General features: G+C 35.2%; 1 protein-coding gene across 1 annotated transcript in view; it reads right to left on the minus strand.

Annotated features, from left to right (window-relative positions):
- Positions 1 to 4916: 4916 nt before the first annotated feature.
- PCDH7 (protocadherin 7) overlaps positions 4917 to 26210 on the minus strand; it is a 279957-nt gene continuing 258663 nt past the window's right edge. The window contains exon 3 of the mRNA XM_067297249.1: positions 4917 to 5296. Coding sequence (XP_067153350.1) covers positions 4917 to 5296 — 380 coding nt within the window. The remainder of the gene's footprint in view (positions 5297 to 26210) is intronic.

Below are 26210 nucleotides of genomic sequence, written 5' to 3' on the forward strand. Positions count from 1 at the left end.
ATGCACAAAAATCCTAATCTCCAACTAAGGTTAAAAAAAATAGAAGCAGCATTTTCTATGGTGCTCAGTGAGAAGTTCTATACCATGATTTTGCAGTAACTCTGTAGCAATACTGTATTTAGTAAAAAACATCAGCACCAATAGTGAAGGGGGTGGGAAGCAAATGTTTTAATCTTCCTTCTCCCTCCCCCAAGTATATTTTTCACATAGTACAAGTGATACAAATCCCAGCTAAGGCCTGTTTTATTATTATTATTATCTTTCTAACCATTTTGTGATCCAGACAGCTAAGGAATAAGCTTTCTCTGCTTTTCAGATCTACCTTCTTGAAGCTGATTTGTTCTCTGCAGTTATGCTGGGAGATAGTTGATTTTATTCACAAATTGAAAGACCTGCAGGTTTTTATTTCAAATTTTGCCCTGCAAAACTGTACTAGATGTGTTGTTCTTTTTAACATAGACATTTAAAGAATGGCTAATTGTTCTAAACTTTGGGGGAAACTGGGAACCGTGATAATTAAAAAGTTACCATACTCTGTGTAACAATGCCATACATATTACCATGGCTATTACCATAACTGAAATAGCCAAGCTTTTACTAATATCTTGTTTTCCCCTTAATATGAAGGTTTTCTACATGCTTAAAAAAAAATAAATAAAAAGCCATTTTGAACAGTAATGGGAAGCAAGTGCTGTCATTACAAGTACTTTATTTCCACTGTGAAAATAGCTGTGTGCTGTCCTGACTATGAATAATTTCTACTGAATTTCACTGTGTAGACAAGTAAAACCTCAGTTACATCAGCAGCTGAAGAAATGTCTGGTTACTAGGCCATCTTCCTCTTTGCTATACAAGAAATATGTTAAATTCGCAAAGCAGCATATGATTTAAGTCAGTAAAAGTGGAATAGACTGTCGGAAAAAGTACACTAGCAAATGGGCAACCAGTTGAACATGTTATATTTTAATCTGCAGAGACAAAAATGACAAGCAATTTATTTACATAAAACTGTACAAAAGCAAATTAAATTATGTAAATATTTCATAAATAGAGGTGGACTAGCGTTTAATACATTTCGCCATGTTTAGCATAGTTGCGTGCATAGTGATTCATAATAAACAATGATAAATTGTTCTCTGCTTCACTATCAACATCCAAGTTGCAGAACAATAGTCAATGATTAATATTACAAACAGATCGTACCACACTGAATGCAAGTGCTTTAAAATTTAGGAAGAAGATGTCTGAAAGCATACCCCAGGTAGCTGGAAAATAGTGTCTTCTTCCTTGTATTTATGCTCTTCAATCACCAATACAACTTTACTGGTGGACTTTCATCTCTATTGCTATTTTATCTGTTTCTTTCCTTAAGGAAACACTGTATATTTATCACCAAAGAAACATACAGAAAACTATTTTGTAGTTCAAGTTCCTTACAAGTCTTCAGTGATGGCTGTACTTGTGGCAAGTTCATTTAGCCTTACTCTTTATTTTCCTACTTGACAACTTCCTAGGGTAGCCTTTCAGCCAATCATTTCAATCCCATTTAAGTTCTTTCCCCACATAAAAATAACGTTTGACTTTTCTTTTTTTTCCTGAAACTCAGGCAGCAGGCCAGTCAGAAACCATATTGAATAAACATAGTGGATCTGAGATCCAGAATGAGCATTAGATTTTAGACAAAAGCTATAGAATTTTCTAATACATATAAAGTTATATATTAATGCATCAATCTATAAAAGTGCTCTAATGTAAAATACATGCAAAGCTCATTTGAGTTTCCCATGGAAGGAAATAAAAGGATGACTCCTACACTGTACAACCAAAATGTAATGGCAGCTAAAAGCAATTAAAAGAACTTAATTGTCAATTTTCCTGGCAACATGAACTGATGACACCTTGCTAAACAACTATAATATAGACTGATCATAGTTTTCCAGGCAGCAGAATTAAAAACAAATGAAAACAACCCCAAACCCCACACAAATATTAATAAAAAAAACTCTCAAGACGTACTTAAACCACAGCCTTGTGTTAATAATGCTTAAGACTGGTCCATTAACTGAGTTTGGCAAAAGGCTTGTTTTTAAATATATTATTTATAATTTCTCAGAAAATAAACACAGGTAAATATACAGGTTCAAAAAAGTTGGGAATAGCCCCTTGTCCCTCAGTGTCCAAACCCAACTACCACTTTACCATAATAACAGGTATAAAAGGCACAGTTGCATATTTTGCATTCACCCTAATTATTTTTATAGTTTTATTTGTTTATTTTTATACAAAAGCACTCTATTTATGGAGTGGCACCAGATTTAACTTATTTCAAATAAAAAGTAAAATACAAACACAAAATATATTTGTGTCATGCCAGGTCAGAAGAGTAATTAGCATGTTAATAGTGGCTAGGTCTACTAGAATTACTGTGAATACTTACAGTACATAGAATTTTTAAAATTCTTTCACATCCATTTTAGTTCTAAGGAGATGCACACAAGTAAGGTACTTAATGACATGACAGTCTTATGTGGTGCAAAAATTGGTGAGTGACTGCTGATCCATTTAATCTGAAGGTCTTCTATGACCTGTATTATTAGCTTTGTAGAAAAAGGGTTTAACGATATATTGAAACAAGCTACCTAATATTCTTTTTTTTGTGTTTATTTTTTAAATAAAATAAATTCTTATTAAAGAAAAAAAATTTTGTTGAACATTTGTGTTATGCAATTGTGTATTCTGTTGAAACGTGCAAGAAAAATGTGTATACATTACATAAGCATTTTAGAAGCATTTTTTAACAGGTACTTACAGATTATACAAAGCAGTAACTGCTCTATGCAGTCTCATAACAAAGTACTAGTTTGCATCTCTCCATATTACTTAAATAATTAAACAAAAATGTTCAATCATTATTAATCTTTGATTTAATATTTTCTTTCTAAAATGTGTCCATTCATCATAACTGCTATACACAAACTAGTGTTACATGAAGAAAGTAAACTTGAGAGAAGAGAACGGAATGGCCAAAAAGGGCACACCCCACTATACAGAGGAGAAGTGAATTCAAAAGATAAATGTGATGAGTTGTACTGATTTTAGCAACCTCTACTTTAGGCTGTTTAAGATTATACTCTATGTAATTCTTCAAAGCAAGAAACTACCCAAAGCTACATCGTGACTAAAATATACTAGAGAGCCATCTAGCCATGCCTTAACATCAGGTTAAACATCCAGGGATTTGAATGCTTTCCCCCTTCTCAAGCTGTCCTTGCTGTGTTGTCCGATTGTCAGATTCATCTGAATGTCTGAGCGCAGTTTTTAATTATTACTACATCATCAGCTACAAAGCAGCTAGCTGAAGTTCTGCACATTTTGTTGCTTTTATTGCACAAAAACCTGTTTCTTTTCCTGTTCCTTTCAAGAAGTGCTCACCATGAGAATTGTTACAGCCCAGAGCTCTTACGTATCATGGTCACTTGGATTCTTTTTGACTTGTCTTGACCTGCTACTGTGCAAGTATCATATCACTGTTTATTAGACCATTTTCTACCTGCCCTAAGTGTTCTGAGTCTCGACATTGGTTAGTATTGCACTTCACTCGGCTTTAATGCACTTGTGTTTCAAGAAAACCTGCATCCTATCTTTGACACAACTGAAGCAATTGGTAAGCTGCAACACTGATGACAAAAGACTTAGCAAGCATTCGCTTTGAAAAAAAAGGCATCATTTTTGACTTGTAATATTCTCTTGTCACTGCATCATACCATTCTCCACACACTCCTTCCCATTCTCATTAATGCAGCCTTCTATTACTATTTTTAATTTTGATCTTAAAAATTCCCTGGAACTGGCAGTATCATATCATATGCAGCATCTGCTGCAACATATCATGTCATTATGAAAAAACAAATCAGTTCCTTTGGGCATTCAACTCTAAATGCATTGGAAAAAATAGTATGTCATCTGGGCTTGTGCAAAACGTAACTGAAGGTGTGTTATGTGTACATACGTATATTTGTGAGTATATTAGTTTTCTAAGCCAAGCCCCAATACTCAGCAGTTCCCCTGATCCGTAGTGTGATCTTTGGCCTTTTTATTATTATGATCTTCCCAGCTAGATGTTGGTTTTGTCCAAAATAATGAGTTCAACAGTTTACCATTACTATGCTACGGTTTATGTGTTACTAATTGTGTTTACGTTGAAGTAATCATTACAGAGAACGAGAGAGGAGGAGAGAGAGAGACACAGCAAGAACACGTTTGTTCTACGGATAAAACAGAATCAGAGTTCAAGATTCATTGGAAAGTATGCCATGTTTTGGACTGCAGTCTCAGGCTGAACCTTATGTCTGTTGTTTCCAGCCTCAGATGAGAGGTGAGAATATTAAAGCTGTGGTCTTCACAAAGTGCCTATTAATAGTTATTCCTTTGTATTTACCTCTATATCTGTATGTTTTCTGAAGGATTGTCCCTGGTGGGGATCAGCAATATTCAGATGATATGTTTTGAATATATTTTTCCTGACCTGTTATCCTCAACAAGCCAGATGACAATCAAAGAAAATGAATGGCTTAACTCATGCTTCTGCAGAGGGGTAACAACTGTGTGTTGTGTTCTTTTTAATCAAGCTTGTTACTATGGGAGGAATTTGCAACCATAAATTTAGGAAAATAAAAACGGGTGAGGGAGGATTAGACATGCAAGTAACAACAATGGTTTCTACATTGTACAGTATAGTCAGGCAGACAGTATAGTTAAACGCCTGCATATGGAGGCAGAAATGGCAGGCAGAGCTTTTGTCTCTTTGGTGGCCCCCTCTTTTTTGTTTCTTATTTTTAGTTAAAATTGTTTTCATTTTAAGACTTTTGCCCCTTTTCCTTTTACAACATGAAAGAACTTTGTTGCTGCTCTTTAGCCTACAGGTAAACTTCTCTTCTAGTTAAAGTATTGACAGGAGATGGCTTGTATTCCCCTGTCTGTGTAAGGGGGATATCTTCTGGATTGCCTTCTTCATTTTTACTGAAACTAGCCGCGCTGAAGGTCTCATAGGATGAGGTCAACTTTTTGTTAAGGAGGTTTCTGTTACGATCACCCATGAGGGAGGCTTCTCCATTGGCCAGCTTTTCTTGACTGCCTCGTTCATCAACAGGCATGAAAGTGGAGAGTTTTGGCTGGCTCTTCTGCTTCCTTTCCGGAGAAGTGCGAACTGGCATCCAGCAGGAGTCCGAGTGGCCATACTCATCACACTCTCGAGTACACTTCCCTGTCAGGGCTACATCTGGTAGAGGCCGTGAATCTGAAAGTAAAATAGAGTTGTCTTTACAAGTGAATAATACTGCAATGACTTCCAATGAAACTGAGAATCCTTAAATTCACAAAAGGTATTTTAAAGGTTTTGGTAAGAAACTTGTAATACGTTTCTGAGTAATAATTTATTTTATATTGCACGTGCCTGTAGGCAACAAGCATACTCGTGCAATTATCTTCAACCTCAAGTACTGAAAAATAAGAATATTAAGTCACTTGATATGCTTGTAAGTCAATCTCAAAAGCAAAACCGTATTTGGCGTCAGTTACTGAATGAATTTTGATGTCTAAAACAGTCAACCAAGCACTTAATACTACCAATTTTCTTGAAATTATTAAAAATACCTTTCTCTGAACTCTTTGTAAAGAATGTTTTGATGTTATATGAATGGAATCTAAGACCATGGATCCTGCAGATACTTATGAACATGATTAATGTCCTGCATGTGAGCAGCCCTGTTATTGACAATACACTCAATTTGCACATAATGTAAACCTGAGCATGTATTTCTCAGGATTGGGTTTTATCCGTACACTACATGCTTTGTGAATGCTACATTCAACAGTTAGTTGGAGCATACAAAGACACCACTATTTGTTATAAATGTAATCTAATGTGTAGAGACAAAGCTGGTGTGGGTGTGGGTGTAGTGAGGCAGAGGGGAATCTGATAGCTGCCTGAATAGACGCACTGTTTTATATGTGATGTGCTATGTTAAAAGGAGTCCTGCTCTAGATCACGGTATTTGAGTTTTCTAACTACTGGACATGTAACAACCTTCACTCAAAACTAGCAAGGTTTAGAAGACTGCTGGATTGACTCCTACCTGGTAAAACACAGATGGTTTTTAATATTCGTATTTTGATACTCACATTACAGAATTAGCTACCTCATCTATTTTAAGGACTGGGTCAGATTCTCAAACCCTTGCTTTTATTCAGTTATGCTGTACTTTATAGTCTGCAACAAATAACTGGAGTTGCCTGCAAAATAACACAATGATATTCAAACAAAGGTGACTGAGAACAAAAATGTACAGCTACATTTAATTTTCCAGTTTATTTGATATGATTTTCATATGCTATGACTTTTTTGATTTAACTTTTAGGCTTCTATTTATTGAAAAAAAAAAAAATCCTCAAAATGAGCAAGGAGCCTCTACCTGGAAAGATAGTCAGATACTTCATATGGACTGTGAACACTTTCTCCCTCCCTCTCCGCCCCGTCAGTTCACATACACTGTCATTTTACCAGTAATAATGTATGAATAAAAAATATTTTTTCAAAGTTCTATCAATTTTCACTGTCTTACTTACATTTTGCCTATTTTTTCTTTACTTTTGGTTGCCGTATGACATCCTTAAACAGTGACAATACCAACTGTGAATTTTTTATAAATTCGTAGCTTATTGAAGTAGCAAGAACAACTATTCCCAAGGTTTAAAAACAAAAAAACCCCAACCCTTTGCTTCTTCCAGAACAAACTGTTTCAGTTTGAAAGTATTTACCATGGGTATTTGCAGAGCAAGCATGTTTCATTTCAGTGTCTGCAGATTTAATCCCGATAGAACTGCAAAAGCAGTCACTTATGCTCGTCTCATCCTAATTTTTCATTCACTAAAACGTTCACTTAATTAGCAATTTGCTGAAATGTTGCAGAAGTATACACGTTATTTATTGTTAACAATTGTCAACATTTTTTATAGAATCCTGTGTATGGATTTTGAATACTGTATAATATTTCAATATGTCATTGACTTCGATGAGGAAAAGAACGTTGACAGATGTATAAGACTGGAGGGAGAGGCCTGAGTGATTTATTTTTTTTTTTCCGAGTTACACCTCTTAAGAGTTTTGCACTTAGACACAGCTATGACTAGCACAGTTTTTCAGTGAAGAATACAAAGAATGTGGACAGTTGTCAGCCTATCAATTTTCTAGCCACTGTTTTCTGGAGATGTATGCAGAAGGCAAGGATTATAGAAGGAATATTCTCTGTCAGCTAAATCTAGTATTATTCTTGCACTCCCTAAAGGTAAGAAGCATGGATAATTAACTGCTGAGCTGCACCTGATGTGCTTTGATTTTTAAAAAGGAAAATCCTCTTAATATTTTTTAAACAGGGTAAACCCCCTTCCCATCTAAATCTTAATAAGCTCTTCAGTCAGTTCCTTAATTAATTTCCAAACAATGATCATTAAACATAACGTTTACTATTAATATTTGAATTATTACTCTGGAAGGATATTTTCAAAAACTTATCAAGGCAATATGTTTGATTTACTTAAAAGATAGCAGCTATGAGTATGTATTTACTGAAAAGGCTTTGGGGGATTTTTTTTTTTTTTTTAAGTTTGAAACAGTTAATATCTTTCTTTATGTTTGATGGTTTCTTTTTAGTGCAAACGGGGCTTGAGTAAGCATCACTTGGGTTGATAAAAATCCTTCTCATGATTCATTGAATCATGCCCTTGAAATTTTACCATTTTGCATTGTAGTGTATCCATCTTGACTTTTAGACAAATGTAGAATTCTTCACTGTAAATCATGAGACTTGCTAGGCAATCTAGCTCTACAGTGACATATAATGAAGCGACAACTTCCAAGTCACTGTGTGGCTGATTCTCCCTTCCATTAGTATTAGGCACATACAGTTAATGTAGCCTACTGCTGTGTTGTGCTCTTGTATCTGTTCTAACAGCTGAATCAGGACAGCACTGAAGCACACCTTTAATCTGACATGCTTATGAAACTATGTTGCATTTAGCTGCTTTCCTATTTAAAAGATGAATGTAATTTCAGTAATTGTGGGAGGGAGAAGGAGGGAATCTTTTGTGTCTGTGTTGCACCAGAAGCAGCATAAAGCAGCCAACACTGTCACGGCTACACTATTTCCAGTACCTAACCTAGTCAGTTCAGGACAGCTCAGCTACCTTTAATACACTGCGGTAGATAACACAGATCTTCCCTTCATTCTGAATAAGCCACCACACAGCTTTAGTTACAAAGTAATTAAATCTTACTTTTACTATTTCCCTGTGCAGGCTGACCCTCTATTGTACAGTAGGGACCTTATGCTCCTGTTTTCACATGATTCAGCTGTTAGAGGTGTGAACAATCTCTGTATTTGAAAAAAAAATTACTTTTCTCCTCTAGCATAATTCACATCCAAACATATCTAAGTGACATCCTTTTTTAAGTACTTATCATTTTTAAAGTTAAGCACTTCACTAGCAACCACATTGCTAGCTGACAGGCCTAATGGAATAAAAGACAGCAGAGAATGTCATCACAATTGGTAAATCATCAAGAAAGAGTAAAACAGATTTCTGCCACAGTTACGTATCTGTAAACTGACTCAAGTAAGTGCTTTAAATGTCAGTTATTAACAACAAATTTTATCACAATGCTAATTAGTGAGAAAGTAAGCTTAGAGGAATGATAGTTCTTGTCATATAGAAACGTGTAGATTTTTGGTTTAGTTTTTACTGTTTGTACATAGGCTACTCAAATATAAGCCTTCTTTGCATAAAATTATCTTCATTGTTACAGTGGAAGATGTTATTTTGGAACATTTCCTCTTCTGGTGTCTCCATAACAGATTTAGGTACTGCTTGCCTCCCTGCAAAGCCATTGTAAACCTAGTCCATACAAAATTGATATTTAGGCATGTTTTGGGGCTTACATGTAAGTGGCAACTTCAAAAGTGAATGTTTAGAGATCAGATTTCACTTACAACTGCTGAGGCCTCAACTTCAAAGATCTGGTGAACACTGATTTACAGAGTCTCAAATAGGAGGACCACAAACTACTTTCCCATAACATCCTTATAAGTTTGCACCAACTATTTCCAGAGTTAGCTGATAACTATCTTTTCAAAAATTTTTTTAATTTCTATCATTAATTCAACAAATCTTTAAGCATTTATTGGCTAATTTCTGTGGTATCTTATGTTTTTCACAAATCTCTGTAAGGAAGCATGAAAATGAACATGGTTATTTGTATACTTATGTTTCTATTGATTGTGCCTGGCTGTTGCTTTAAGGCTAGAAGGGATTGCTTGTTATCAGGAAAGCAAGGCACTTAACAGAGCAGAGTGGGGAGGGGAAATGAGGTTCATATCCAGTTTAAAACCCCAAATTTAACAACCAAAATATTCCACCCAAGCAACTTTCCACCTTCCTCTCTCCTCCCACTCCTTACCAAGACAGTCAATATATTTCAGCAAGTGCAGAGAAAATATTATGAACACAACAGTGAGTCCGTGATATAAATTATATGGTCTTAACATACACAATTATTGCAGAAAAATCATCTATGATGCACACCCCCTCTAGCCCCATGCTTTGAACAGACCATTCTTGCCCAGTATATTCTATATAAACTCAGTCTTAGCAATTAGTCCTGATATGATCCCAGCATAAGCACCATTTTGGAGGAAGATGCAAGGGGCTCTTCATTTTTTCATCTCACAAAGCCTAAGGCAGTGACAGACCAGACTTAAGTAGTCATGTGCTCTATTCCACCTGCTAATCCCTGGAGATGTAAATCACTCCAGAGCAATACTGAATCCCTATCCAGATATAGGGATTTGAACATTCCCAGAGAGCAGAACTGTGCCCCAAGAACGACTGCCTTCCCACCCGTAGAGCTCCTCTTGGACTGTGACTACAGTAGTCACACAGTACTATACCAGCATGACAGTACTTCCCTAAACAATGCAGCTTGGTCCATATGATCTGAAGAGTCCTTGGCAGATACAGTTCTGAACAGTATCTATGACAAATCAATGACTACTTGCAGATTTTGCTGCCTTTCCCCACTGAAGGGCCATAACATCCCCGCATGATTCCAGTTATTGAGGGCCTGCAAGGAAGGTCTCTGCAGTAGTTCCAGACTACCACGAGAAAAAAAAAGCAGATAGCTACTGTCTCATGGTAATGACAGTAATTATGCGTTTGGATGAAAACCATGCTGAGCCACTTCTCGTCCCACCTTTTCCTGTACTCTGTATACCAACATACTGCATTCAGAGACCCATACAACAATCAAGTGAAACACCACTAAGTCTGTAAAATTAAACAGGAGTCCATTTACATAGCTTTTATATTAAATGGTTGTTTGTTTTATAAGCTGTGTGATTGGAGACACAATAGAGCTCTTAAAGCATAACAAGTATTGACTACCTGATCAGAGAACAGTAATGCAGAAAATAGCTGAGAGGGTGCACATTGTACAAATTCACTTTTTTTTTGGGGGGGGGGAGTAAAACTGAGCTGTAGTGATACAGAACTACAGCAGTACTGTCTTTGAAATTCCTTCCTCCTAATTGCAGTAATTCAGGAACTGCACCCCATTAGTGCTGTGGCATATTCTGACACGCCAAGACACTATTAAAATACTTAAACATCTTTGAAGGCATCAGTGACTTCTTTCTCTGCACCTTAGGCTAAATACAGTTAAACAGCAACTGAGCATATCTCAAGAAGCATTTACTGCCCCAAGGCTTGGACCGCTGTCATTCTGAATGAGGCATTATCGCGTACTGCAGAGATAGTGCATGCCATCTCTAAAGCAGTCCTGCTGAATAAAGTCAAACACAAATCCACTATTTGAGACATGCCAACTGCACTGAAGTAATGCATATATTAATTGCTTTGGGACTAAAAAAAAAAAATCCATCTATATCATGCCCAATTCTGAAATTATTTTCAGTGCTTAAGAAATAAAATATTTCAGAGTACAGAAAGGCTTATATATGTGATGATTGAATGACTAATACTATAAGAAAAGGTATGACAGGAGGATGTAAAATAATGAGTTCTGAACCTATTTATTCTTTTGCTTTTCTTCTAGAAAGAACATAAAATGAAAGTGAGAACTTTAAATACTTTACTTGAAAAATGATAAAATAACAGTTCATAAGACAAGTAAGATCATTGCTATAAGGTGTCAAAAGTCCAAGTACTTAGCTGGTTTCAAGAGAGACAAGAGTGAAATTTTCAAAGCAAACACAAGGAGTTACATAGTCCTCTAGCACTAAAGCTAATAAAAGAAAAAAAAAACAAAAACAAAGTAAGAAAAAAGGAAAATAGAAATGGTGAGTTATTCTTTAACAAGTATTTGGGAAAAAGCTCATGCTAAGTGAGTGAAAGTATATTAGCCAAAAGAAAATGCAGCTGAGGGAGAAAACAGCAGTTTGCATGTACCTAAAATGCTGTAGTAAAGCAAGAGTAAATAGAATCTATTTTGCATGCCCATAACGGACAGGACCAAAAGTGATGGTTTAAACTGCAACAATGACAAATCAGGTTAGATAATACAAAAGAACTTTTAGGATAAATGGTAGGAAGATTGGATAAAAGGATGGAAGGTTGTGCAGTCTGAACCATCAGAGGGGTTTAAGAATGGTTAGACAAACTTCTCTCAAGAGTAACCTAGGCATAGCTAATCCTATCTTGGGAAAGGAAGGATGCACTAGATGACCTCTAAAAGTTCCTTTCAGCTCTTCGACTCTGTTAATATGATTACTAACATTTATATACTTTGGCCTCAACCCAATCTCTAACTGTTTTTAGGTTAAGATTCTTGATTTTGCAATAAATCAGCCTTAAAAGTTGGGCTTACATTCAGCTAAAAGTGCATTTTAGAATGACATCTTGCTTAAAATTTTAGGGTAATAGAATTACCAAAAAAAAAAAAAAAAAAGTCCTAGCATTTAAGACATGAGTTAATTAAATGAATACAGAAATAAAAAGCCATTAACATTAAAAAAAGCATTCCCAAGTTCCAACATAAAGGATTGAATTCTGCTTCTATGTGTAGCGGTGCAAAACAAATATGGTGCTCTGAAGTCCATTAAATGTAAAACTGGTGTAAAAAGACTCTCTGTAAAAGCAGAAATTTTCAAGATTGTTTACATTTAGGTGAAATTTTGTTTTTGTTTTGCATTGCATCATACCTGCCTCTCTTTTAGGGAGGAGCAGAAGTCAAATAGATGAAAGAAGACACTAGATTTACATGCATTTCCTTCATTCAGTTAACCAAACTAGACCAGACTAGCTAGCTATTTTAACATGACTCAGGCAGGTAACCAAAGAAATATTATCCAAGTAATAAAATCTTGGATAACATTTCATGTTTTCTATTATCACAATTGCCTCCAGCAGTTAAAGTAACATACTCTGTAAATGTTTCTCTAATTATAGAATGACTACAGAAAAAAGTTTCCTACCTAAATTAATGTTTTTATCAGCTCTGTAGTCCTGCATTTGTGATCTTCAACAAACTATCAATATTTCAAATTTGACTTAAAGGCTACAGCTACAGTTTTTTGTTGTTGTTTTTTTATAAGACTGCAGTTATTCTTTTCTAGGCCCAAGTCACATTAATCAGTTGGTTGCCAGCAGAGAACCACAGTATAGTTTGTATACAGTGTTATGTGCAAGTGAAATCTAATTCAACAGACAATTCTAGATAAATACTAATTTAAAATTGTGATTACATTATAGCATAAAAGGAACTATATTAGAAACATATAGTTTTCTGTCATTTGTATTTCCTGTGTAGTTCAGACTTTGGTATTTTATTTCAATTCACAAGACCAATTGCATACGTATTATGAGGACTAAGAAGTACCAGCTTATGTGATGCCAGTGTAGAGTACTGTACTAAATACACCATTCTGAATTTAAAGTAATTCCCTAGATTTTAATTTTCTAGAATTAAATGTAATTGTTATGAGTCTCCTTGTAATCCCGTTAAATCCCTTGATAGCCTGATTTACTTCTATCAGTGAAATGGCAACAGATCTTTTAGAAAGGTAGGACTTACTATGGCTTCCTGAAGTAGCATAGACATTAAGATGTAGGACACATTTAAGCTGTCTAATTGTTCTGCCAGTCTGATGCTAAAGTATTAATCTGTCACTGTGTCAAATTACATACCTTTAGATTTTTCAGTAAAACGTGTCTGTGCTTAACAAACTCTGAGCTGAAACAATTCATGGAGCAATTAGAATGTCAGCTCTCCTGAAGATGACTTAAGAAAAGTCTGAATCAGGGCTCAAAAGTCAACATAATTTCCTTGATACTCATGCCAAAATGATAGGATTGCAGGAGCTCTAAAGGAACAGAGTAGCTAGCAGCAATTATTAGCTCATCTCAACTGTATACTGTGCCACCTCTTCATTTTATTTTTTGGTATTAAGGCTTTAATACTGCATTTTCTTCACTAGCAGTGGCCACTGGGTAGAGAAACTAAGAGTCTTGCCACAGGAGAGAGAAACAAGCTTACATGATCCCCCCTCCCCTCCCACCTTGCAATTTATGCCCATCTCATTCAAAAGGCAACTTCTTTTTGGAGTTACTCCAAGTGACACTTTCTAGGGGATATTAATGAACGCACTGCTTCTATTTAGACACAAATCACAATCCCAAAAGATGTTAAGTGCCATCAAATCTCATAGAGAGTAGCCAAAACCTATAGCAAAGGTTGAACATATAGAAAAAGCAGTAACGTAACAGAGTTGAAAGCTGTCTTGTAAGCTTGATCTCTGTTGGAGTGACATAAAAATTCACTAGGTAGGGCTAAAGTTTACATTCAAATAGAACTTATTAAAAAGAAAAAAGAGACCCACACATATGGCTGCCTAATTGTTTACCACAAGGAATGAAAAAAACATGTATCCTTTCACAACAGCAAAGCTGAATCACTTGTGACTATGGACAAGAGCTGAATCTAAAATATCACGTTCTGGTTGAATGCTTTGTGTTCCAGTTGAGGATTGGCTTTAAGGGAGAATACTGAACCCTTTCTTTCATATCTTTCAATAAGTTACTTTTTTCCTACTGAGTTTTTCTGCCACATGAAATACTAACTTGAACTGATTATATTGATAGAACCACTTCCTTCCTAAAAATGAAATGCTTCATACAGTTCTACTTTATAATATAAAACATTGCTGGACTCTGCATCCTATCACATTCCTGCACATACAGACTAAAATATTGTATAACAACATATATTAAATAGTATTAATTCTTTCATAAAAAGAATTACTCCTATTCCCAAGAGGTTTTCTATGTGGCTGGTATAATGTTTATTTCTAACAAGTCCTAGATTCTCAGAACTAAACTTAATAACTGTAAAATGTGCTGAAGCTCTATTAATTTATATTACAGTATTTTAAAATGGGGAGGAAGTTAAAGTTCTCCATGCTCTGCAGGCAAATAACCTCTAAATAATGCAGAGCTCAGCACGAACAAGAAAACAAATATTTTGTGACTACTTGTCTTTTTAGTAACTGTCAAGAAGAAGTTGTGTTGCAGGATGAAGAACAGCAGTCACCTAAAGGATTTGTTTAGCCTTTATACCACAATAAAGGAATCTTATCCTGTCGAAAGGAAAAAAAAAAGAAAAAAAAGTCACTTATCTGTTCATTGCATACATATTTGTCTCACAAATACAAATAGAAGTTTGTAATTTTACATACCTAATCAAACTAACAAGAGTTTGGATACAGAACCAAATTTAATTCAATTCAGTGAATTGAAAAGTACAGAGAATGCATTTTTGTTTGTTCAGTTCAGCAGAAGATCTATGTGCTGCACAGAATATGTTAAAAATTGAAATAAAGAACAATTTAAGATTATTTTATTAATACATGCTTTTCTGTTTGTCTACAGTATCCCCCAGAAGGAATGGGTTAAATGATATTAAAAATACTGCTTATCTTTATTAATTATGAAGCATAACATATAAAGTCATACAAATTAGGTGTAAATGGTAATATTACCACCTGTCAAATGAAAATTAATGTTTTTACTGAATAACTAGTTACTGACTTCTATCTTTTATTTCATGGCAGTGGCTTTTGAAGAGAAGAGAACATGGTGCACTTAAAGGTATATAGCATCATATTGGGAGATGAAAAAAATAAATTTGTTTAAATGATAGAGGAACTTTGTTTGTGATAAAACTGTAAATAGTGATCAAGCTTGGACAAAAGACCAACTAGTAATTCATTATGGACACACACACACCATCCTCTCTTCTCTTATATCACCACAGAGGAGTGCGCCACGCTGTCACTCTGGTCTTTAGATTCGTCATCCTTCTAATGCCCTGCAGGTAGCCGCTGCTTGATAGAGGTCAAGAAGGAATGAGGTAAGAGATGACTTGTGCTTGTGACAGAAACTTTGAGAGATAATACACGTGGTCCCAGATGGAAAAAAACAAACTGTGTTACCTAGTTCAAAGGTTTATTTCAAACGTTTGTATCAAAAGTTTTTGTTCATTTGCTTTTTTTTAATATCAGCACATTCGGTGGAGTCTGTCAGAATTTCTGGATTTTGGCCAAAGTTCAATTACTTTTTTATCCTCAACTTTTCCTAAGAAGAGGCAAAATTTATCACTGAATATTGTGTATCTAACTGGAAAGTATCACAAAGTAGCTTGAACTTTTGTTATTTAAAGTACTGATGTTCTGTCATTGAGATGATGCAGAGGAGGGGGGTTGTTTTTTGTTTTTATAGCGAGTATGTGGAAAAGTCTTCACACCTTAAAAAATGGAGAGTTAAATACAGAAAGATAATGAATATCCCAGTGTGATATCTTTCCTGTTCAAAGGGATTTTTTCATTAATTTTTTATTGATTTTCAGCTGTGTTTGCAGATTACTGCTAGTGAATTAATTACAAACATCAGCTCAGAATGGTTACAGACTATTAGTAATTAAGTGTTTGGCATGGTACTAATTCCCCTTGTGCATGTTCAGTATATTGACTGTAGTCATACACATGACTCACAGGGATGTTACACAAAAGTGAGCTTGAAGAAAGGTATCACTGTTTATCTCACCACAGAAAGGAAAAATATAATACAAATTTTAAATTGGTTGGACAGCCTAGTGGAAAGATTAGAAAAAGTCTGAATGAAACAAAACAGAGAAGACAAAAAGTCAAGTTTTATTTTTAAAGGCAGGTCTAAGGTTGTCAGAAACAGCAATCCCAATCCTTCTCATGTAAGCAGGAATGTAATGGAGCCTGAAGGGTACCTCAGTTTTCTGAATCCCTCTTTACCCTAAGTATCTTACAGTCTTTAATTCTCTCAACAGCTATATGAGGTAAAGATGTACAACTCTTACCTTAAAAATGGAACTGTGTCTTGCTGAAAGTTAAAGGCAAGACTGGACTTGAGCTGGAGTGTCTAATAAGCATATTTCTCTTACCCCTCAGAACAAGACGATAATTTTGGGTTGTTTTACTAGCTATTAGGTTTTTTTCAGATTTGAGTGGATAGTTGGGCATTTCCCTCTACAAAAATGGAATCATTTGTGTGAGTCCATTCTCTTGGATTAGGCATGTTTAGTGTTGTAATTTGTCTTCTCTTGTATTTTGCAGCACAATATTAAAATTAGTCTATATGCTTTCATTTAGCTTTGCTGCCAACATGTATACCTGTCCTGCTAAAATTAAATGATTTTAAGTCTCAGCAAATATTCTTTTATTCATCAGCTTACGACATTTCCAGATTTCTTAAGAAGTGCAGTACATATACTTTGGACTCCTGTTTAATAGCCACTATACTTTTTCAAGAATGAATCAGATAACCTCCTGCTTGTTTCACTCATTTGAGGATCAAGAAGTTTCCTCTGGTATTAGTTTATGCTTTCATGCAGAATCCCGTAAAACTGATAAAAGATTTGAAACTGGACAATGTTAATCTTGCTCCACTTGCAATGTATGAACAAATTCTTGACAATAGGCAGAAAAAAACTAATCACATCCACCAGAATAACATAAAACATAGTCAAACAAAATATATTAAAATAGAGGTCAAACTTCTTTAAAAAGTATGTATATATTGAAGAAAATAATGAGATTAGTGTATTAAGTGTATTGATTATAGTATCAGGAATTAAAATCATCCTCTTGATCATTCCCAGTGTAAATCCATAGTGTCTCATTTCTGTTAATCTACCCAAAATAAGCTGCAGTTTTCAGAATCACTCAAGTAGCTACTGATTATTTTGAAAAGTTTATAACCGAAAGAAGCAGAACAAGACTATGGAAATTAAATGATTAAGAGGTCAAATATTGGAAGTGGGCAGAACATAAAGTAGTAGATGGAAACAGATTTATCAAACAATCGGACAAATATGCACAATTTACAGAATTTGTCAGGCTTTACAGCCAATTATTATAAACAGGGAAGGAGTAAGTTGGACTGTAGGCGATTACTATTTCAGATAAACTTTTAGTAAACTGTCAATTTTCTTTTATGAAATGGTGATTGCATTCTGTTGTCCCCATAACAACATGAAGGGCAAAAGGATTTTTGCTGTACCTTGGCTAGATCTCACAGCACATATTTTGTGCAGCCATCTTTCTGCTGTTCAGAATATGGTTTTCTGAATGGAAAACATTAAATAGGAAATTGTTTTCTGCACAGTGTTTTAGTCCCTATCTCTTTTCTCAGATCATAGTAAAGCTGCCAGTTGGGACTGTGTTTTTTGTAAATATGAAACAATTGTTCACTGCAATATAACTAATTTATTAATATAATACATTGACTCTTAGATGTAACAACTGGCTTCTACTTTGGTCACCTCTGAAGTTGCAAATGGAGTGACAGATTGTATGCCCAAATATGAATCACCTGAGGCCCCGTTATTGTCAGGATGTGACTATTACAGGACAGTTATCAAAGAGGAAGGAATGCTCCTGAAGTTCTACCAGAAACTGGTCACCACGCTTAGATATTTCATTGTCCCTGTCCAGTAGTGAGCAGCAGAGAGAGCTGATGACAGTATTTCATGCCCCTTTGTAAACAGAGCATCTCAGGTAACGATACATTACATAAGGCCTAGACTAGGCATAGCAAATAAACTCACAGTCCACAGTGGTGGATAACAGTGATTAGGTGATGAAATTTATGCTTCAAGATGCTTAATTTAATGGGACTGCTAAAGCATCTGTATGGAGATATTCTTTATAAAATCAGAAATGAGTGGCTGGCAAGATAAAACTGTGGAGCTTTGAGAGTTATCTATTTCCTTTTGGATGATAGGGAAGAATCGGAATAGGAAGGAAAGGGAAAAAACAATGTTCTGGCAAAACTTTTTAACAAAAAATCCTTATTTCAGTATTAAGACTAACATTTTACTCTGTCTTGCAGTGTGATGTTTCAGAAGGTATTTTGAGAATCTTATTTTTTATTAGACTATTTAGGTATACTCTCAAATCCTTTTCCCATCAGGTACATGAAAACTCACTGAATATGTGGCACTGCAATAAGCAGCTAAGCAATTTTTCAAGGCATGCTGTATCCTACCAGATTTTAGACATGAACTGCAATTGCATATGTCTTTAGTGTTGTTAAACTTATTTTGTTCGGCTGCAAAAGTATTTTATGAGGTTTTCTTTGTTTCTATTTACTGATGCTTTTAGTCACTGAAAGTAGGGGAGGTACAGAAAGAGGTCAAAATTGACAGCAAAACTGAATCAGTGCTTCTCATGCCAATGAAATAATGAAAAACAGCACTGTTCTTACAGCAACAATAATGAATATAAATAGACAAAAGGCTCTGAACAGCTACTGGGAGGAAGAGAATAAGGTATCCATTTCAAGAAAAAAGTCTTTTCCTGCCATCACAGATAGCTTTGTGAACTGGCTAAATTAGGATGCCCTTTAAACAATTTTCATGCCTCAAGCAAAGTCTTGTGAAAGACAGGTCTCCCTTATTTTCCTTTAAGAGATCAGACTTAATAGGTTGAATTTTACTCGTATTTTATTTCTCATGTCAATCGTTCTCAGATAAAGTCTATTATCTCATCTTTGACATAGTTCAATACTTAACATGAATGTTTTATTCCCTGGATTTATTGTCTCAAGCACACATCTCTCTATCTGTCTACAGGTAACAGCAGAATGTAAGTACTGGCCAAATAATTGTCAAAGGATAATAAAGATTTGCCCAACTCTTCCATCTGTTTCAAAATTAAATCCCTAAGTAAAAGTGTAACTGTATCAAAGTAATTTACTGGAATAGGTATATTTATCTGATTTTCTTGTTATAGAATGCTGGACACTGTATCCAAAGATAGATTAAAGAAACAAGTTTCTTCACTTTTATGACTGATACCATGTTCTAAAAACACTTAAACATAAAAGTCATTGGAGAGATGCTGTATCAGTTAAATTCCAACAGATTAGAAGATTTTTGTCTATCACTAAGTGATTCCATGGATTTAATGTATTTTACATTGCCATCTGTTCAAAACTCAGTAGAGAAATATCCTGTCTCTAGTTGAAACTGAAAATAATTATATCTTCTTCCAGAATAACAAAATAGCAATCTGTTAGGAACTTTATCATGCTATAAGAGAACAATACTTGTTAACTTATAACTTTTTTATTCATTCAGGGGTTTTGAACTGAAATGATATTTATAGAAATATAAATTTCTATCTTAGATTTCAAATTTAGGGAGGTAGAAGTGATGGGAAAGGAAGAAAGCATAAAAGAAATAAAATTTCTGTGCTGATATCACAAAAAGCAAGTATCATTTAAGTTCTCTGTTATTAGATCCTCTAATTTAGTATACCTCAGTCTATGAAAATTTCTCTAGCTGCAGGCATCTCTGATTCCACTGAACAAAGCTTTTACAGTTTTCTATAACAATCAATATTTTGTCAACTCCCTTATGAATTCTGAAATTATTTTTAAGAGCTCAGCTGCACAGGCAGACTGGTCAGAGGACTGAGCAATGGCTCTAATTATAAACATCTGAGAGAATTTCTCACTGGTTCAGGCTTACCTAAGCTGCCTTTCTGGGAAAGGTAATACACACCTAAGGCACGGCTTTAACAAAACGCACTACATTATTAACACACAGCATTTAGAAGTCCAGTCAATTCAAACTTCATTTAAATTTCCAGAAAGCACACATATTTTGCTTACCCAGAAACTGACCTCGCACTGCTTACACATCCTTTGAATTTGATATTTGCCTCATCAGTGAAAAGTGCAAATTCAAAGTAATTATACTAAAGCTAGCGGCATGCCACAAATCTGAAATAAGTATTATCTGTGAGCCAGATCTGTTCCAAGGATAGCAACTGATGATCTTGGTTGAACACGAAGGCAAGATTAGGTCTCTCAAAATCTGTGTTTTGCATTTTGGCTATTATAAATAAGGGAGATGAAGATTTATACAATTCTAAACTCATTTGCCAAGAAATCAACACCAATAGCATACCTAAATCATAGATAATTTCAATGGCCAAAAAGATGACAGTTCCAAAGTGTAAAACTACTCAGCCAAGAGGAAGACCTCTTTTTGCATTCCTGAATGATGTTTGCGTTCCCAAATGATGAATTTTAGGTCAAGTGGAACTCTTTAGCGGGAAAAGAAGATTGCTCCTTAACAGCAACTAAACTTGCTTAGCTGAGAGGAGTTTCTGTAGCTCAGAGGGGGACAGGCAGAAAGTGCAGACAACACACAAGGAGGCAGACTTGGAGACTTTGAAAGAGGCAGGGACTGTGTGCAACAGGGAGCAGCTCCAAAACTCTAAGTTTATATATGATGGGATGAAAGACACTTTTCTGGAGACTTAAAGGAGGCTGTAGAGTTTGCTTCACATAAGAAGCCACTGAAAGTTGCTTGAATAGATAGACTGGAAGGAGATGATGCTAAAGATGACAAGGAAGATGCATATTCAGACCTTCATATTCGGTCTCACTCAGCAGTTCTATGTTTTCACTATCCAAAAATGTGTGTCTTCAGTTTATTACTTTTTGATCTAATAAAACGTAGCTTTAGAGAACAGGATGCTTTTCATATCTCTTGATGTGTTATTTGCACCTCAAGACTGAATCAAGGTTCCATAAAAGAAAAATATAAACAAAAAAAATTAGGAAATCAACAGCTTCTGATTTATAAAGAGATAGCACAAAAAATGAAGCTGAAGCTACCTATGAAGACATACCAGTTTTGTTTTACCTACAGATTAAACCACCTAAAAGTTCACTAACCCAGAAACACAGCCTGAGGAAACAAAATAAAATTTGGCCTTGTTCATAGAACTTTTGAGTTTTGAAAGTTGAAGTGATTTATTTGGTGATTTTAATATAAGGTTCAAAATGAGGAGTGTAATAGGTACTCTACTTACTCCCTTAAGCAGGGAATGATATTGCAAAAGACTCAGTATATAATTTGTAAGCAAAATTATTTTGGATGGAAACAAGTGCCTGCTATGATATATCCTTCCCATCTTACAAATATTATGTTGGATCCTACAAAAATACAAATTGCAAGCCATATATACCTATTTGCTGTTGGAATAGGACTGACAGACTATAGAAGGGTATTGCATTTTATATGAGATTACAGATGGAAAAAAGAATGAAACCAAAATTATTGGATAAGAAGACTTCTTTAAATAGTTATGACTAGTTTTCAGCAATTTTCTCTGTCTGCTAGGAAATGGAAATAAAACCAACATTCACAGCTGTGTACTACACACACTGTTCTACTTTGAACCTTCTCCTGTTCTACTAGGATATTGTCAGCTACAATTTTTTTTTTTTAAAGGACAGCATAAGAAGGTTAAAAAGAACATAAAAGAGCCATTCATGCTTACAAAATTTGCCTGTATATTAAAAAAAGAAATCATTAAAATAAAGTTTAAAGGAAATCATCTTTTATCTAAACAGGAGATAAGCAATTAAAATGAAATTTATGTAGTGTATTGAATAGCTATCCCAGATAGTAAACCTGACTATTATCCCAAATAGTATAATTACCTCCTTCATGCTAAGTATTCTGTTGTTTGCCGAATGAAATGCAAAACAAGCTAACTCCATACAGTCCTGCAAATCCTGCTTAGAAAGAAGAGTATCATCAATAACTATAGGTCAGCTTATTTCAGGAAAATCTATCAGGTATCCAGCACATCAAAGCATTTGCACTGCAATTCTATCCTTCTCTGTGTTTTTAATTATCAGGTTCTTCTCCACAGGAAGCAATTCTGAAGAGAGCTGAAACAATTTATTTTGAAAGCTATAAACATCACAAAGATTCTGCCTCATACATTTTAAAATGCAGGATATCTTAAGACCTCACAGCATGTAACAACCACATATAAAAGCCTTTTCCAGGTAAAGAAGCTTATTTCAAAATACAGCCTTTCATTTGAAAAAAAAAAAAAAAAAAAAAAGATTTCTTTCTATTAGTAACTGCACAACCTTAAGTTAAAAAGGAAAACAATCTTTTATTGACCAAATGCAATTTGACTGTGAAGAGGTATCATTTTCTAATACCTAACTAAAAGGCATATTTTGAATTTCGCATATGCCAAATACTGAGAAATAAACAACAGTGCAAGTAGAAGTGAGAAGAACTATACATTTCATGCCCATACGTAAGAGTAACTTCTGGGGAAATAAAAGTAGATTTTCAGACCTGCTTGTTTGCCTGTGAAAAGTCAGAGTGAATTACTATGAGAAATATTTAACCTGTTCTGAAAGTACATGTCTTATGAGCTCTGCTACGCATACCAATTTTAAACAGAACCTTTTATTTCCATATTGTTTAAGCTGCATCAGCACATTTCAGGGAACAAGAAAGTTTATGACAGCCTGCATTATTAGATTTCTTTATTATAGTATTTGCCATGACCTTCAGTACTGATCCTCTGCAAGATTAATGGTGGTTGCACAGCACACAGCCAGCAGGATGAGGAGGGCTCTCACCAGGAAGAGTTGGAAGCTGTGGATTTGAATCCCCTTAGGATAGTATAGTATCTACAACTTCCAGTACCCATGCCTGAATGAAAAACCTCTGTGATTCCTACTCTGATTTTAAGCTATGCGCTGAGTTCAGTGTTGTTTATATGTTTCAGGAGCAATCAGAACTTAACAACCCTTTTCTGCCCTATTTCTGGATGATATTGGAACACGGATTTCCAGGTTAAGTGGCTTTGTAACTCTGAATCTTAACAGAGGTGCAGAGATAGCTTTGTCTTTCAAAATGCAGCCACAGTCAGAGAAAGGTGACTACTAGAAGATTAGTTTTCTGAAACTGTTTGCTGGACACATATGCCTAAATCCTATTTTCAGAGCCAAAATAGGTGCTCTGGGTCTGTCCCATTTTCCTGAGCAATCATTCACTCATCAGTCATAAAAACTTTGTCTGGCATCAAAATATTGTCAAAGCAGTGCTAAAGTTAAGACATCTACTTTTAGTTTGAAAATGGCAAGGTCTAGAGCTGCTCTTTGACACAAATAATAAGGCTGTTAATTAAGCTCAACAGCAAACACTAAATTTTGCATTGCAGTAATTATCAACATCTTCTTTCGAGCTCAATATCAAGTACTTATTTAAATTAATTAGCTGGTATGACATCCTCAATAACATTTCAAAAAAGAAATGGTTAAAATTCAGTTGAATTTATTAATAAAGTCTTTGCCTCTCAAAAGACTAAAATTTAGCTTATTACCACCTTGTTCTCAACAGATCAATAGCATGAAGTCCATAGCCATCATCTCTCCTTGCAAAATATTCAATATCCTGCAATAAAGTCTTTTAAAGTAAATATAAGATGACAACTGATTATAGATCTGTCAGCTTGAGTAGGAAGACTTGACACTTTGTTTCTAGCTGCATTTCAAGTCTGTTAGTTTCCATAATTGCACAAATGAAACCCTGGCATATTTTTCTAAGATGTGATAGCTATGAGCAGATAAGAGCTGTTATTCATTTATTAACATGATATAAAAGTAACACAGTAAAAGCTAGCCATTGGATTGGTCAACTTCTGCTTACATGAACTAATGCCATGTTCTGTTTCCTAGTCATTTTGAAGACCTTTGGGGGATTTTCATTTGTCATGATGATGGCTCATGCAATGTGGTTGTTCCCCTAGTCCAGTCACTCTCTACTTTTGTCTGATCACCACTAGTCTCCCAATACTAATCAATGTCTCACTAACCAGCATGATTGAACATGAGTTACAAGACTATTAGAAGCAGTCTGGCTAAGCTGATCTTCATTTCATATTTCCCATCAGTCTGGTAGACAAATTACATTGAGGAGCCTCATGACTTTAACTCTTCAAATTTTGTCAGGGAGAATTTAAAACTATCAGTCAAGATGTACATTTAAGCCTCCATAACTATCACTAATTCAGTTACTCGTAGGCATAATAATGTCAGTATTTATTTAATAAAAAAGAAACATGTAGCAGAAATACTCAGATTCTGTGGCCAGAAGGAACCATTATGACCATCCAGACAGTTCCCTTGAATGCATAGATTGAAGATTTTCCCCCTCCCAGAAGCAAGATTGAAGTCTGTCTTCTAGAAAATAATGTTCTGGACTCCAAGCAATAGTGAGCTTATTATATACCCTGATAAGCTGATATAATACTTTAATTACCCTTATTACAAGGAAACATGTATCTTCGTGTTCACCAATATTTGTCCTAACTCCCATTTCCAATCTCTGCACCAGGTTTGAATGAAAGATTTAGGAACCTCTCCTTTCCCTTATAAAATCATTTTCCTGTGATAAGTTCTCTTCTCTGAATGTGTCTCAGTAAGATGAACAGACTGAACCCCCTAAGCTTTACTTCATCATGTTAGCTTTCCAGTTCTTGAATCATTTTGTAGCCACCTTCAACTCTTCCCAGTTTTACCACCATACTTCTGAAAAGAAATAGTTAAATATTGAACAGAATTTTCCAGCTGTAGTCTTACTAATGCTGAGTACAGAAATAAGATCACTTCCCCATCTCTACTTTTTTCTTACAATGATGATATGCATAGAGGGCCAGGTCTTCTCCAAAATGTGTGATAAGCACCTATATCCAGAACCAGAATGCAGAAGTCTTCCCCAAAGCCTCTTAGCAGTCTAATCTACTCGTCTCTAGTCATCTCCTTTTGGCTTCAAGGCACTTGTGCTTCCTGTCAGTGCTACCTGAATAGCCAGATATATTCTTCTGTCTCAAAACATACCAAAATTCAGGAAACAGTTGAAACATCACCTATGTCTTCCAAGGTATGCACCAGGAAAGCATGTTCAGAGCTCACCTAGCATTCAGCATCAGCACCAGCTCCCCTAATATATTTCATTCCTCTCAAAAATATGATTCCTGGAAGAGAAGATTAACCTCCAATCCATATATAAGTAGTGAGTGAGACCATTCCTAAATCACATTCTTATATCCGCCATCTGCAAAATTCAAAACCTCCTTCCAGCCTCCTAAAGAGATGTGCATCCACCTGTATTGATATATTAGTTGCCTTTCTCTATCTGATTTATAATGCAGTACATCTTGCATTGGGTGAATTCTGAATACTAAAATTAAGAAATCTTGCTTTTCTTCTTTGGAGGAGCTAGCTTCATTTTTCTTCTTGTACCAGAAACAATATAATAAAAGTCATATCATGCTCAAGTTCCAGGTATGCACAGAAATGTAACTCCTGCCATTATAAACGAATTCTTACCCCATCTGTAATACCCACTTACCTTCTAATTGTAGTTTGTGAAAACAAATGGTCACACTGCTTCTATCATGAAGCCTTCCACTTTCATCCTTTCCTACTTCTTTATCGAATTAATTATTATTAAAGATTTTTGTCCTCTTTAAGATCACCCAGAGAACTGGGAAAATACCCTTTCAATGAAGCTAAAAGTTTCCTCCTAAAAATAAAGGCCTCCATCCAGAGGAACCTACAGATTTATGAGTGGGTTAAATATATTCCCTGTTATTTTCCCTGTACCATTTGTCTCCAAAACTATATCACAGCTCCTCTGCTTAATGTCTTCAGACATCCAAAAATAACAGAGGCCTAGAAAATCCTGACCATAGTAACAGAATTACACCAAGACTGCCTCA

The sequence above is a fragment of the Apteryx mantelli genome, chromosome 5 (assembly GCF_036417845.1).
Source record: "Apteryx mantelli isolate bAptMan1 chromosome 5, bAptMan1.hap1, whole genome shotgun sequence".
In the NCBI taxonomy this organism is placed as follows: domain Eukaryota; kingdom Metazoa; phylum Chordata; class Aves; order Apterygiformes; family Apterygidae; genus Apteryx; species Apteryx mantelli.